The 15,236-nt window shown below is 37.7% G+C and overlaps 1 protein-coding gene across 5 annotated transcripts in view; it reads left to right on the top strand.

Annotated features, from left to right (window-relative positions):
- The window catches only part of Egfr (epidermal growth factor receptor), a 155,394-nt gene extending 140,189 nt beyond the window's left edge, over positions 1 to 15,205 (top strand). For all 5 annotated transcript variants that reach the window (XM_070311143.1, XM_070311140.1, XM_070311141.1 and 2 more), the window contains 10 exons: positions 6,245 to 6,580; positions 6,894 to 7,278; positions 7,506 to 8,182; positions 8,498 to 8,627; positions 9,052 to 9,362; positions 9,684 to 9,985; positions 10,199 to 11,410; positions 11,850 to 12,252; positions 12,412 to 12,591; positions 12,871 to 15,205. In XM_070311143.1, coding sequence (XP_070167244.1) covers positions 6,245 to 6,580; positions 6,894 to 7,278; positions 7,506 to 8,182; positions 8,498 to 8,627; positions 9,052 to 9,362; positions 9,684 to 9,985; positions 10,199 to 11,410; positions 11,850 to 12,252; positions 12,412 to 12,591; positions 12,871 to 13,178 — 4,244 coding nt within the window. In that variant the 3' untranslated portion in view covers positions 13,179 to 15,205. The remainder of the gene's footprint in view (positions 1 to 6,244; positions 6,581 to 6,893; positions 7,279 to 7,505; positions 8,183 to 8,497; positions 8,628 to 9,051; positions 9,363 to 9,683; positions 9,986 to 10,198; positions 11,411 to 11,849; positions 12,253 to 12,411; positions 12,592 to 12,870) is intronic.
- Positions 15,206 to 15,236: the final 31 nt, after the last annotated feature.

Raw genomic sequence — 15,236 nt, 5'->3', positions numbered from 1 at the left:
CATAACACATTATTCATTTAAATTAATTTGCACTCATTGCAATCCGTCTCGAATGAGATACGCTTATGAAACAATTACTACTATTTAATCTCGTATGGAGATAGTTACCCACCTTACATTCTATAAACGTACAATAAAATATTCAAACGCTTTCCTCGGTAGCAATAATTCAAATGAGTGTAATTTATTCACAATTCATAATCATATCATAAAATCGTGTAAAGCCTAAAATCGAAACCTATTGAGAGTCAATTGCATCAGAATGCATTGTTTAGAATAATTCGTAATTTTTAGATTCTTCTCCCGAGTCTGCTTGCTAAGAACAAAGGTAAAATAAAGATCGTAATAAACGAATAGTTTAAAAATTACAAATGTAATGCATAACCAGAGATGATGGAGAGCGGCAGGGACAAGAGGAAGAGACACGATCGAACGGAGTGACGCGAATAAAACGCCGTCGCGTCGTCGACATAATGAAATCGAAAAATGAAGTTACACGAAGGAAGCGAAGCGAAGACGCATCGTAGTCTTCGGGCTGGCCGCGCCGCAGGGAGTGGAGGAGCTTAACCGCAGACTCGAAAGCAATAAACCGTAAAGCTATTAATGTTTTATGCTACGGTTATAACGTATACGCGGCACTTATACAATCCCGACTCGAATGTATCCCTCGTGTCCTTTGCTCTCAGTCGTAGATTCGTATACTGCAGAGACTAGATAGGGTTGTAACTGAACGATCGTGATGACAACGCGATTCGTCTCGACGAAAGCTTAAGATGGATCCGCGCTCTTTCTCTCTCTCTCTCTCTTTTGTTATTTTTCAATTTAAATAATTTATTAATCTTTTATTACATTAATATCAATTTATTTTTCTTATAATTTTTTTCTGCATTATCATACTTTTCTACTGTTATTCGTTTATTTATTATCTTATATTTTACTTATCAGAGGATGGATTTGTCTGAAAATAATAAATTTTCTCTCTCTCTCTCTCTCTGTTTTTCTTTCTCTCAGTCTCAATTTTTCTCTCTCTTATCCGTTCTCTGAAATTCATTCTCACCTTGAATTTTTTTTTCTCTTTTTTTTTTAAGCTAGCTCGAGCCGATACTTATTTCGCGCGTTTACGATACCTGGGTTTTATTTCGTTTGGCATTTAGCCGAAGGCTCTCTTTTACAGAGCCATCGAGAGAGAAAGAGAGCGGGCAAAGAGAAGCTTTAGAATCCAGAAACGATTTTGACGGTGGGGATGGCGCGAGCTCGACAGTATCGATGTTTACGAGCTCAAATAAACGGCACCGTCGCCATCAGCATGTGGTTATTTCATATTACTTTGGGCCTTTAACGGAGGAGAAGGAAGCATTTTAAAGTGCCGCATAAAAATCGACGCTCTCGTCCTAGAAGGTGGTCGGTGGACCACGTATGGCTCAGTGCGACGTGCTGCTTTCACAAAAGAAACCTCACCGCGGCATTTCGGCGTCCTGTCCCGGTCGCTGAAGAAACACTTCATGCCCTATGTCTTCCGCGCCTCTCATATTATTTCGCGGTTTTTGCCAGATTTATCGTTCACGCATTTAAAGCTATATTTGAGACCGTGAACCTTCAAGCTGTCATTCTCTTTTCGTTATATATTGTTAGGCATAAATATATATATATATATATATATATATATATATTTTTTTTTTTTACGACACCCAAAAAGGCTTCTGTATATGTATAACTTTATCGAGAATTTATTTAAATTATGAATTAAATTATGGTCATATGTTTCCTCTTTTCTTCACGTTCTTATAATTGGCCATACTTTGGCTAAATTCATTTCCTAAGCGATTATAAGGAATATCCCGTGGCGAACAAAAAATTAATGCTTCAATTATATAATCATTACTTGCATTATTTTCGAATTATCATAATTGCTCATAGTTTGAATTTGGCGAATTTCCAAGAAACTTTGCAGGTAATAATGAAGAAGGCGATATTCGCATGACGCTCATAATCAATATATCGCCGCTATTGTCTTCGGTTACGGTGCAGGCGTCGTAAATTTGGCAGAATGTTAATTCTACGCGCGAAAGAGAGAGAAAGAGAGTTGCTCTAGCCGGGCAATTTTCGCGGCCCTGCCATCGGGGATAATCACCACGTTTCTGCCGGGATGTATCCCCGATCCCGAGGATCTAATGGATGAATTTCGTGCCCCGCGCGAGAGAGAGTAAAACCTCGGAGGTTGGAAAACGAAAACGAGGAACGTGTCGGCCCGCCGACCTTAACCGACACTTCTCAGCGAACCTCCATCCTGTCTAAATGTCTATCCGTACGGCCATCACGCTCGTGGTGTTCCTTTTTATCGAACCACCTTGCAGCGAGCACGCCAGAGCGAGCATAAGTTCCTCACGACGTGTCGGTTCGAGTTATTTTCTTCGATCTAGATCGTATTTCGTTTGCCGGATGGTGCATTCTATCGATTGCTAGCTGTAAAAATTTTACTAGCTGTAAAAATGTCAAGGACTTGCGTTGTTCATTTTTATAACAACGATAATTACATATAAGCAGTAAAATAAAATATAAACGAGCTAAACTTATTTTAGTTTACTTCATTTATTACTTTGTGTTTTTAATCAAGGGAAGCTCGAGGTATGATTAAAGCTAAACTAAACGATTAAAGCTGGATTAAACTTTACGAGTTTAGAAAAAGGAAAGTAATCATTTTAATTGCATGTTCTTTCTATTTATGCTAAAAGTGAAGATACAATTTTGAAGGCAATAGAAACTAGATTATCGATAATATTTTATTGCAAAATTGAAGATGGATTTATTTGTGGTAAAAGTTTATAAGCACACGAAACAAATGTAGAAAATGCTGAAGAATAGGAAAAGACGATATATCTTTAAATTTTTAATAATTCAAGACAAATGCCCTTTATTCTTATTCTCGTGGAATCTTTACGACACGATTGTTTTTCTCAAGAAGGAGCAATGTGGAACGACATAGAATGCAGAACAATGCCGAGATATAATGAGAATGGAAGAGAAAATTTTCTGTTCTAACATAGCAAATAACTTGTTGACGAGATAGAATTATACGATGGGAAATGTATCGTTGCTGAAAAAAGGAATCGTTCGCGTTTTTTAGTTAACAAAAATCGCTGACGATTAATTTTTCATCATAGGGGGAAGTTTTTATTTATCAAATCACAAACTCTGTTATTTCATATTCTTTCTTATTTCCTATTTGAAGAATCATCGAATATTTCATAAATATTTCAGCAAATATGGGAAGCCTGATCAATGCTTAATCATCGATCTCGAGGATGGATAGTAAATTCTCGAAGAAAGTTTTATCCGATAACAAAAATTGCTTTAACCGTTAACCACGAATTCAGCGATTTCCAAGCGGTATTTCTTGTTGGACGAAAAACCATCAGGTATAATAATTTTGACAAATATTTGCCATACCTCCTCATTATGACGATCAAGTCGTTCATCTTCGATGCGACTCGGATTCGCGAGATAGAGCGACAGAAAACGTGCGGCGGGTCGCCCATCGCCGATGCAGATGCACGCTCGGTCCGCATTCCCGGAGTCCTGGCGCCATGTCACGGTACATGTATTTTCGTATCCCGTGTATTGGTATCCCGTGACTCTCTCGATAGCATCTGGTCGATACAAATACCTGGTACTCGAGTACACGGGTCTGTTTCGTCGATTATTCTCCTCTGTGATCTCGACGGCGACGGCGACGAGGCCTTCTTCTGCGGTACAACTCCCCTTAGATATCTCGCGCAAGAAGAACGTCCTTACCGCGCAATTATTTTCGCATGATCCCGATCGTCGATCAGATTAAGACCGCTCTTCCCGTACCGCATGCCGATCGCAGCGAAAGGCCGCCGCCGCTCGTTTGCGAACCGTTTGCGAGGATGCGACTCGAGATTTAAGCTGCGAGCAAAACCGAATTCCGGAGGAGTGAACGTGCGACTATGCTCTTTGCCGCGGCAGTTACTTCTTTGCTTCGCGAATAAAGAACTTGCGCGAAGCTATCTAAATAATAAAGGTACAAATCCTTCTTTTATACGTAGCCGCTTTATCGGGAAAAATTGGCCGCTCCATTAATTTCTGACGTACTTTACAAAGTCTTTGGTCTTCCTTATCTTTATTCAAATTACTAGGTTATCTCTTTCTTTCTCTCTCTTTCTTTATCTCTTTTAATATTTTACAGTAAGCATTATCTTAAATAAAAATTAAATACGTAAGATTAAATAAGTGAAAGAAAAATAAAAGACCAAACTCTCTCTCTCTCTCTCTCTCTCCAGCTGACTGGTCAAGAAAAAAAATTGTAAAAGGATATTTAATACCGGCACATTCTTCGCTTCTTATTCTTCTTATAATTTATTTCTGATAATGGAAATATACGATAATAAAAAAATTAAAAATTTATGTAGTAATACATAATAAGATTCTACAATTTCTCCGATAAAAAGAATCTATTTTATCATTACATTATAAAAGAGAGATGAAAAATTTTCATGTTAATATTGAGAATGGCTTACCCCCATCTGTATAATACTACAAACATTTACTATAATTTACGAATCTTATAAACACCTCTGCCTCCGAATGTGTGTACGCATTGGTCATTCTCAAACACAATCGACTCAAGATTGTAATTGCACAACGAAATCACGGCAGCGCATGTACAGTACTTTATGTATGTACATGCTTCGCCCACCAATATATATGTTTCGTAGATAAAACGCTATCTGTAGATTGTGGAAATATACTATTAAGTGTGGGTGGCTACAAACTATCGTAATCGGAAATGAATAACGCGGTTTCTTCTACACATAGAAATCACGCATCCTCGATCACAATATTTCGCTTCATTCTCCGAACCGTTATTCGAATTGCTCAATAATCATGCTGTATTAAACACCTACATATGTATGTATCTGATGTAGAAGATACTGTCGCGTGCAATTTATTGATAAATAATTATCGTTAAATTCACACAGCTTCAATGTTTTAATTTTAATACGAAAGCAATTTATTCAACAATAAATAGGTACAAAGCAGATATTAAGCTAATGACTAATATTGGATGATTGCATAAGTTCGTGCCCGATTTTCGTAGATGGCATTAAGTTGCTGCACGGCGGAGTTCTATTGTTTTCGTGTGGTAATTGTTGCTTACACCGAATAGATGACGTTGTCTTATGTCAATTTAGCGTCAGATATTGTTCAGATAAGTCCATTTGTGCATAAGAGAAATCATTAAAAATGGAGAACGAAAAGGTGCGTTTGCGGCATGTAACGCTATATGAATTTCGGAAAGGCGTGAGTGTTGGGATTGCACAAAAAAATATTCAAAGCGTTTATTTGGACCGCGCTCCTGCTCTCCGAACAGTCAAAAAGTGGTTTGGCAGATTTCGAAATGGTGATTTCAACATGGAGGATCAACCCCGCTCTGGACGGCCTTCTGGCATCGATGATGACATTGTGCATGCCTTAGTGGAAAGAAACCCAAGGATTACAACTGAGGATATTGCTGAGAGGCTGAATATCGATAATTCAACCGCTTTTCGTCATTTAAAAAAGCTTGGATACATTTCCAAGCTTGATACGCGGGTGCCGCATCTCCCGACTGAAAGGAATAAGCTGCGGGAAAACTGCAGGAGTCGCAATGGGAAATTCTGCAGCACCCGCCATATTCTCCAGATATTGCGCCTTCAGATTTTTATCTGTTCCGGTCTTTGCAGAATAGTTTAAATGGCAAGAATCTCAATTGCGAGGAAGCTGTCGAAAACCACCTTACAAACTTTTTTCAAGAAAAACCAAGTTCTTCCTTCAAAAATGGAATCGACAAGCTTATAGATGGTTGGAAAACCATTGTAGAAAAGAATGGAGACTATATAATTGATTAATAAAAGTGTTATCTCTAAAATATAATCTATTGAAGTTTATATTTACATCGGGCAGGAACTTATGCAATCATCCAATATAATGAATGTATATTATCTATTGTGACATTAAACTGATGTAAACATATAAACTAATAATTATATATTGCTGCCATTATTTATAATTATCTAAGAATTATTTATTTATAATCTTAAAAGAAATTCAGAAAGAATGTGTGACGCGATCCAAGTAATAATAATCATTTTACATTTCACTTACATTCGTACTATATATTATAAGTTAATACTCATATAGATTTACAAATGTAATTTGTAAATGTTAACTGTTATGCTTACAGTTTGCATCGGTACCAATGGCCGTCTCTCCGTGCCGTCCAACAAACAGCATCACTACCGGAATCTTCGAGACCGGTACACCAACTGTACTTACGTCGATGGTAATCTGGAGATCACATGGCTCCAGAACAAAACCTTCGACCTCAGCTTCTTGCAGTATATACGGGAGGTCACTGGTTACGTCCTCATCAGTCACGTGGACGTGCGTAGAATCGTCCTCCCGAGATTGCAGATCATCCGTGGTAGAACCCTCTTCAAGCTCAATATTCACGACCACGAGTTCGCCCTTTTTGTCACAATGTGTCAGATGCACAATCTGGAGATGCCGGCCCTTAGAGGTACGTTTTCACTTTTTCATTCTCTCAAGCTAATACAGATACAAACACATCACAGATTTTTGAATACTTACTCATTTATTTATAATTGAAAAATCTCAATGAGATTTATACTTAATCAATACTTTAAGTTATGAACAAACATTGCCTTTTATACACGCAAATAAACGGACGTATTTCAAAAATTAGCCGTTTATAAAAATTGATAAATTATCTCGCAATATCGAGAAACTTGGAACGAGCGATATTTAAAGAAGAAATTTAACGAGCTATCATTTTGTTCGTGTCTAATTCGTCGCAATTGTTTTCGCAATAGATATACTCAACGGGAGCGTGGGCATGTACAACAACTACAATCTCTGCCATATAAGGACGATCAATTGGGAAGAAATAATCACCGGTCAAGGAGGACGATATTTTTACGTGTATAATTTTACATCGCCGGAACGCGTCTGTCCGGAATGCGACGAAAGCTGCGAACAGGGCTGCTGGGGCGAGGGCCCGGAAAATTGTCAAAGGTACTCGAAGACGAACTGTTCGCCCCAGTGCTGGCAGGGCAGGTGTTTCGGTCCTAATCCACGCGAGTGTTGCCATCTTTTTTGCGCCGGTGGCTGTACCGGCCCCAAACAGAGCGACTGTCTTGCCTGCAAGAATTTCTTCGATGATGGCGTGTGCACGCAGGAATGTCCGCCCATGCAAAAGTAAATATAGTATAACATCACGCATCTGTATTTTTGCTACAAAGTCATGTAAAATGTTGCGAAAGATGCTTTACACACAATAGAAAATTAAAATAATACTCATCTAAATAATAATAAAATTTAATATGCAACGAAATTAACCATATGGCTTGCTCATACAAATTATTTATATAGTATAAAATTAATAAAAAAATTGATTAACATCTGAACATTAATGATCCTTCCAGATATAATCCAACAACATATTCGTGGGAAGCTAATCCTGATGGGAAGTACGCGTACGGAGCAACCTGCGTGAGACGATGTCCGGAACATCTCTTGAAAGACAACGGCGCGTGCGTGAGGTCCTGTCCACAGAAGAAGAAAGCAATGAACGGCGAGTGCGTTCCCTGCGACGGTCCTTGTCCGAAAACCTGCAAGGGCGTCGAGAAAGTGCATTCTGGTAATATTAACACCTTCAAGGATTGCACCATCATCGAAGGATCCATCACAATCCTGGATCAGAGCTTCGAGGGCTTCCAGCATGTTTATCCAAATTACACGTTTGGCAAACGATACGAGAAGATGCATCCTGACGAATTAGAAGTCTTCAGAACTTTAAAAGAGATTACGGGCTATCTTAATATCCAAGGGGATCATCAAGATTTCAAGAATCTTTCGTACTTTCGTAATCTCGAGATGATCGGAGGCAGAACGCTCACGGAATATTTCGCGTCGTTGTACATCGTTAAAACTTCTCTCGTATCGTTCGGACTTAGTTCCTTGAAGAAGATTTATTCCGGTTCGATCGCGATTCTGGAGAACAAGAATCTTTGTTACGCGCAGAGTATTAATTGGAGCAGGATCAAAAAATCATCCGAACACGAAAGTCTTCTGTCGAACAATCGAAACGAGAGCGAGTGCGGTAAGTACAATAAAAAGATTTAGATATAAGTGTAAAAAAAAAAAAAAAAGCGCATAAACTTAGCTCTTTAATTTAAAAAGAAAAATAATCCTCTAAATATAAAAATTTTTATCTCAACTATAATAATTCTCGTAATAAGTTTACTGCGGGGGTTTTTTTTTTTTTAATCCTTTTAAACTATCGTAGAATCAAAAATAGAATTAATATAATGCATCAACATTTAAACATATAATATTCATCCAATTCAGTATAAACAAATTATCAAGTTTCTATACATATAAAAATTATATATAGAATATTGATTTTGAATTGCAGTCAAAGATGGTCTCGTATGTGATGAACAATGTTCGGATGAAGGATGCTGGGGACCTGGACCGGCGCAATGTCTGTCGTGCAAGAACTTTATTCTAGGAAATGATTGTCTTGAAGATTGCACTGCGCCAGGGTAAGTTGTGCAAGCATCAAAATATTATTATATGATATAAAGTTAAAATTTCCAATAACGTAAACAATTTTCCCATCAAAATTGCTTTCCTAGGATTAAAGGTAAATCGAAATCCTTTAACAAAAATTTGAGCCATAATTCTCTCTTTTTTTTTTTTTTTATTTTGTAAGCAAGTTACATATCACGCAACACATCTCATCGTAACTGCTTTAAACCACACATAATAATTTGAGTGTTTATTATATTCCAGCAATCTTTTCACCTATGTCATATCTCTTTTTTATTTCTGTTAATATTTCTACGCCTTATCGGTTTCCGTTGCTCTAGTTTCGTTTTCTATGTTCGTCTCTTTGATTTTACATATTACTTTCTTACGCGATGCTTCTCGGTATCATTTAACGATTGATTATGATTATGTTGTCAGAATTTATCAAGCTGACGAAAAGACCTGTAAGATGTGTCACGAAGAGTGCGACGGCTCCTGCACCGGTCCTAATGCCGACCAATGCATCAAGTGCAAACACGTGCGAGACGGGCCGTTCTGTGTGCCCGAGTGCCCGTCCTCAAAGTACAACGACAACGGCCAATGTAAACACTGCCACGAGAACTGCGTAGGCGGCTGCGAGGGACCGGAGAACAACATAGGCGCCAACGGATGTCATAGTTGCGAAAAGGCAATTATGAACGGGCACGTACCGGAGGGATGTTTGCAGAAGAAAGAGCCATGCCCTGATGGTAAGTCTGATGTGACCCTCTTTACTTTTCGCGATACTTTTCTATTAACATATCGCGATCTTTTAATTAATTAATAGCCTAATTATAATATTGTCTCACCTTATTATGCATTTTGTATAGATATAAGTAACGGATATCGTTGCAATAAAATACTATTGAAAGCAATGATACCAGTAATAAATTAATTCCTTTTTGATAATAATAGGATAATAAAAAAAAAAATGTATATAATTCTTTATAAAATGCTATATATTTAAATAACAAACATTCTATATATAATATCGTGTATAAACGAAGCGTGTTTTGTTATCGCATTTGCAGGACATTATTACGAGTGGGTAAGTCCGCAGGAGCAAGGTGCTTTAAAACCTCTCGCCGGAAAGGCAGTGTGTCGCAAGTGCCACCCACGTTGCAAGAAGTGCACGGGATACGGCTTTCACGAGCAAGTGTGTCAACAATGCACCAAGTACAAGAGGGGAGAGCAATGCGAGGATGAATGTCCTACCGATCATTTCGCGGATGCTGACACGCAGCTATGTATACCGTGCTTCGGGGAGTGCCGAGGGTGCTTTGGACCAGGCCCGAATCAATGTTACAAATGTCGAAATTATAAAATTTATGTTGTAAGTAATGCAATATTAAAAATATAATTTAGATTACATGCATATATATATATATATATATATATAATAAAATAAAATATATAACAAAGTAAAATAAAAAATAAGCTAATAATGTAACAGATATATTGGTGTTAAAGCCTCTGTTACTGTAATTTATAATATATTTTGTATAAAGTTAGAGAGAGAGAGATTTGTATAATTTACATATTTTAGGATGGCAGTTTTGGTGATAATTCAACGATCTTTAATTGCACGGAAATTTGTCCACCGGAATATCCGCACAAGATTTTCCCTCCAGATAGCGAACCGTATTGTTCCGTGGAGACGATAGGCTTAGGCTTTCAAATGGATAATGAACTTCAACCAGCTATTTTGACCGGGATTGTACTTGTTACGATGTTCCTGGTCGCCGGCTTTATTGCGATAATATACTTTTGGAGGATGAGGACGAAAGCCAAGGAGAATACGGTAAAGATGACGATGGCTTTGACAGGTTTGGACGACAACGAACCGCTTCGACCGACAGGCGTAAAACCAAATCTAGCCAAGTTACGAATAATTAAGGAAGAGGAGATGAGAAAGGGCGGTATACTGGGTTATGGTGCTTTCGGTAATGTGTACAAAGGCGTTTGGGTGCCCGAAGGGGAGAACGTGAAGATCCCGGTCGCTATAAAGGTCCTCCATGATGGCACGGGTGCGAATACGTCTAAAGAATTTCTCGACGAGGCTTATATCATGGCCAGCGTCGAGCATCCAAATCTGCTGCAATTACTTGCGGTATGCATGACGTCGCAGATGATGTTGGTGACCCAGCTGATGCCCCTAGGATGTTTGTTGGACTTTGTACGAAGGTACAAGGACAAAATCGGTTCGAAGCCGCTGTTAAATTGGTGCACGCAGATCGCAAGAGGTATGGCTTATCTGGAGGAGAGGAGATTGGTTCACCGAGATTTAGCGGCGCGAAATGTCCTCGTGCAAACTCCGAATTGCGTGAAGATTACCGATTTTGGTCTTGCTAAACTATTGGACATTAACGAAGAGCAGTATAAAGCCGCGGGCGGGAAGATGCCGATCAAGTGGTTGGCTTTAGAATGCATTCAGCATCGAGTGTTTACTCATAAATCGGATGTGTGGGCTTTTGGAGTGACCATTTGGGAAGTTCTCACTTACGGCGGTAGACCATACGAAAACGTCCCTGCCCGAAACGTGCCCGAACTGCTGGAGAAGGGCGAAAGGCTACCGCAGCCCGCGATTTGTACGATCGATGTGTACATGATCATGATCAAATGCTGGATGCTTGATGCCGAATCTAGACCCAGCTTTAAAGAACTAGCTGAAGACTTTGCAAAAATGTCCAGAGATCCTGGTCGATATCTTGCCATTAAAGGGGATAAATACATGAGATTGCCTTCGTATACATTACAGGTAATTTATATTAATTTGTTTGCAAAAGATTTGAATGAAAAATAATGATTACAGAGCGATTATATCGATAACGGGAAAAAATTGTTGATAAATTGTAATAGAATTGTAATTAATTAATTATAATAATTGTATTATAATTTTGTTAATAATAACTTTAAGTTTTTCGTATCATTATCTGTAGATTCGATCAAACATAAAAAATATATTATATATTTCAGATATTAAAATTAAAATTATAAAACAGAATTAAAATGAGATTATATTAGATATTAAACCATAGTGAGATAATATCAGTTTGTAAGAATTATTAACACGATAAAAATTATTAGCGTATTATTAGCGTATTATGTAATACTCTAATATAATTTTTCTATAATAATTAAATATGACAGCAAAAAGAAATTCTTAAAAGAAAATTCTACAAAATGTAAATTTTCAGGACGAAAAAGAGATGATACGAAATCTCGCATCGGCAATGGATGGTCCAGAAGCTCTGGTGGATGCCGAAGAGTATCTGCAGCCTAAGTCACGGGCTCCGCTTCCGCCTGTGATCTCCGTATCAAGTACTTCCGGTTCGCCGCCGAATACATCGGTTAAATCATGGCCAAACGGCAAGTCTCTTGCCGCTGATTCTCCGACGCCGCAAAATCAGCAAAACTGGGACAGGGAGCTTTTAAGGTACGGTGGAAATCACGGAAACGGAAGTGCATCGCATGAAGCCGGCAATTCCAGTCAGCACACGCATTACGCACATCCCAATGGTCATTGCGGACACATCGTAGGATCTGACAGCTCGAGTTCGAGATACTGTTCAGATCCGTTGAAGATGGTTGGCGCAAGAGGTAAGCGGACTAAAAGTCTTGTCCCAAATGTTGATGAAATTGAATGGAATTTTTTATGTAAAGATTGCAACATCGTTTGATGATTGTTAGGTCATATCGTACACCATGCCATCATGCTGAATTTATTAAATAATCAGAAATAATAAATTTTAATTTCAGATTGCGATGTGACGGACGATTGTTTCGAGATTAAAGTACACTCCGCGCATCAGCAAGCTCAAGTGGGAGATCTGAAACTGGATTTACCATTAGATGAAGATGATTATCTTATGCCGTCGCCGCAACTGTCAGCTAATAAAACGCAATACATGGATCTCATCGGAGAGTCTAAACCAACAGGTGAGCGGAAGAGAAATTTGCTATTATTTTTACACAAATTCAATCATTTCATCTATATCCTACAACATATTGTATATCCTTCAGAATCAATAAATGAATTTTTATTTTTAAAGATTTTTCATTATATTTACGTATAAGTAATTCTGCATATAATTTTTAATTAATTTATTATTTTTATATTTTATAGTTACAATTTATTTATTTATTTTGTTATACTATTTTTTTTATTACTTATTGTTTTTCTTTACAAATAGAAAATTATTTTTATTCTATTTCTAGAATCCGAACCGAAGCATCTCAACAATGGCTTCCGGAAGTATCCAGATTTCCTGACGATTCAAGGGAAAACATCGTTGGACAATCCAGAGTATCTAATGTCGCAGGACGAAGGCCCATTGACGCCGCAAACTCTGGGTATCCCTACACTGGACTTGGAGAAAGTCCTAACGAATGGCGCTTTTGGATCTCAAATTAGACAGAGGAGTTCTGAAGAGGAGTCGGATCACGAATACTACAACGATTTTGACCGACTGGAACGAGAATTGCAACCGTTGAAACCGTTCAGAAAGAACGAGACCACGGTGTGATTCCAGTGATCTTTATCGAAAACATGAAAGAAGCTTATAATTCTATGAGACTAGTGGTTATTATATCGAAAAAGTCCTTAATTCGTTCGGGAAGAAGGTAAATCAAACAACCACGTAAAAAAAGTAGCGAAAACAAACGTATGAACTCGTCACTGAAGTTACTCACACGATTTCCAAGAAGGATCTACTGTACTTAGAGATGACACTTCGCTCAAGTGCCGCGCTTGATTGTGATTAGATGTAAGCTAGAAAGACTCTTGTACGTATATATGAGATATAAAGATATATAAATAAGACGAGGAAAAAAGAGACTATATACGAAGACGCGCCGGAAACGAGAATCGCGCGACGACGATGCTCGCGAACAAGTAGTGCAAAGATATTCTTAACGTGCCATTTGCCGTGGCTTGTAAATAAATTACTTTTCATACTAGTTTCTCGAGGATATAAGGAATATATCCCTAGGACTTAATTTGCAGCAACAGTGTCCAAGATCGTCTCTGCTTCCTAGCTTCCTTTCGTAACTGGTTTAAGGCATTTTCGATCTTATTATCGCAAAAAAAATTCTCTCATATTTTTTCTATGCATGTTCAATAATTAAAATATAGCAAATGGCTAAAAGAATGGCTTCTACAATTCTCATAGCCTTAAACCGGTCTTGTTTTTTTCTCACTGCTATCTTACAAAGATATCTGCATCGTGAAAACTAATGTTCACAATGACGATATCTATCTTTTAACGAATCCGATCGAAAATAGGGAACAATACCTTTAAATTTTATAATTAAAAGATTATAGCGCGATAAGAAGGAGTGCGAAACGTCGAAGAATTAAGGCTGTCCACAACGACCGCGCGCGAGCTACAAAAAGATTCGTGGTTGTTGTTAAATTTTTAATCGTGCAAAAACTATTTTAGACATTTTCTTCATATCGAGCGAAATACTTGAGATATCCCAGGAGATCGCTCAATGCGTTTCTTTTTTTTTTGCAATTTGTTATCATTTTTTTTATTTTATTCATAAACGCAGAACAAGTCCGCTAATAACATCTTATTTCGTTAAATAACAAATATTACATCTCTTTTGTAAGAAATGTAAAATATGTATTATCAACTATAAAAGTATTTATAAGATACTGATATGGGAAAAAAGAAAACTTCGATTAATTCTAAATTTATACGATAAAATAATTAATATAGAATATATTCAAAATGGCAATAATTAATTAAAACATTTTATCGATATTCGATGAGTTATCGTTGGAAGGATTAATCAATGCTTTTAAAAATGTTTTAACACAGCATTTACGAGATCTTTCGCTTAGAATGATGAAGATTAAGCGGTCCGGCCATAAACGCCAGCTTGCAATAATGTCCTTAAATAATCAAATCTATTTAACGATCTTTCTTCTTAATCTACTTCATTGCCTTAGGATATAATAAAAAGTCTGGAAAGAAAACCGAGAAAAAGTTTCTATTATACATCGCTCAAATCAGACGTTAATGCAAACGGGCCAAAGCGTTTGTGCGATTTGCCGCTGACTGTGATACGAATTTATTTTACTTTCGCCTGAAGACATTCGAGTACGGCAATGATAGCACCTTTCTTCTTTCCCACAGTAAGCTACGACAGCGAAACCTACATTATCCTAATTTATTGCCGAGGATAAATTCGCTCTCGTATCGAGATCCAGATCTATCACGACGAGGGCAAACATGATTCTACTTAAGTATGGAGGAGCAAAGAGACTCAAACAGAGCGCGTTTTTCCCTCCTCTTATGCCATCGTCTTCGTAATGGGGCTAATAAAATTGCTCCCGGGCCGGGAATTATTTCAACTTTTAAATACGAAACGCGATTTGTATATACTTTAGCGAGTAGCGTAGCGAACAGAAATCTCCACGAGCGTAAGAAGAAGGAGAGTATTTGTACGCAATAAATAATTATACGTCGCCAGAATACGGTAGAAGCCGTATCGAATAATAGTACGATAGGACGTGCCATGTTGTACAGGAAAAAAAGAAGAAAGTACATGAGTACTCTGCGTTGATACCACTGCTT

This window comes from Polyergus mexicanus, unplaced genomic scaffold (genome assembly GCF_030449975.1).
Source record: "Polyergus mexicanus isolate NDT 795.1 unplaced genomic scaffold, iyPolMexi1.0 SCAF_19, whole genome shotgun sequence".
Lineage (NCBI taxonomy): Eukaryota > Metazoa > Arthropoda > Insecta > Hymenoptera > Formicidae > Polyergus > Polyergus mexicanus.
Note: the sequence above shows the minus strand (reverse complement) of the source record. Positions and strands in the feature narration are given on the sequence as shown.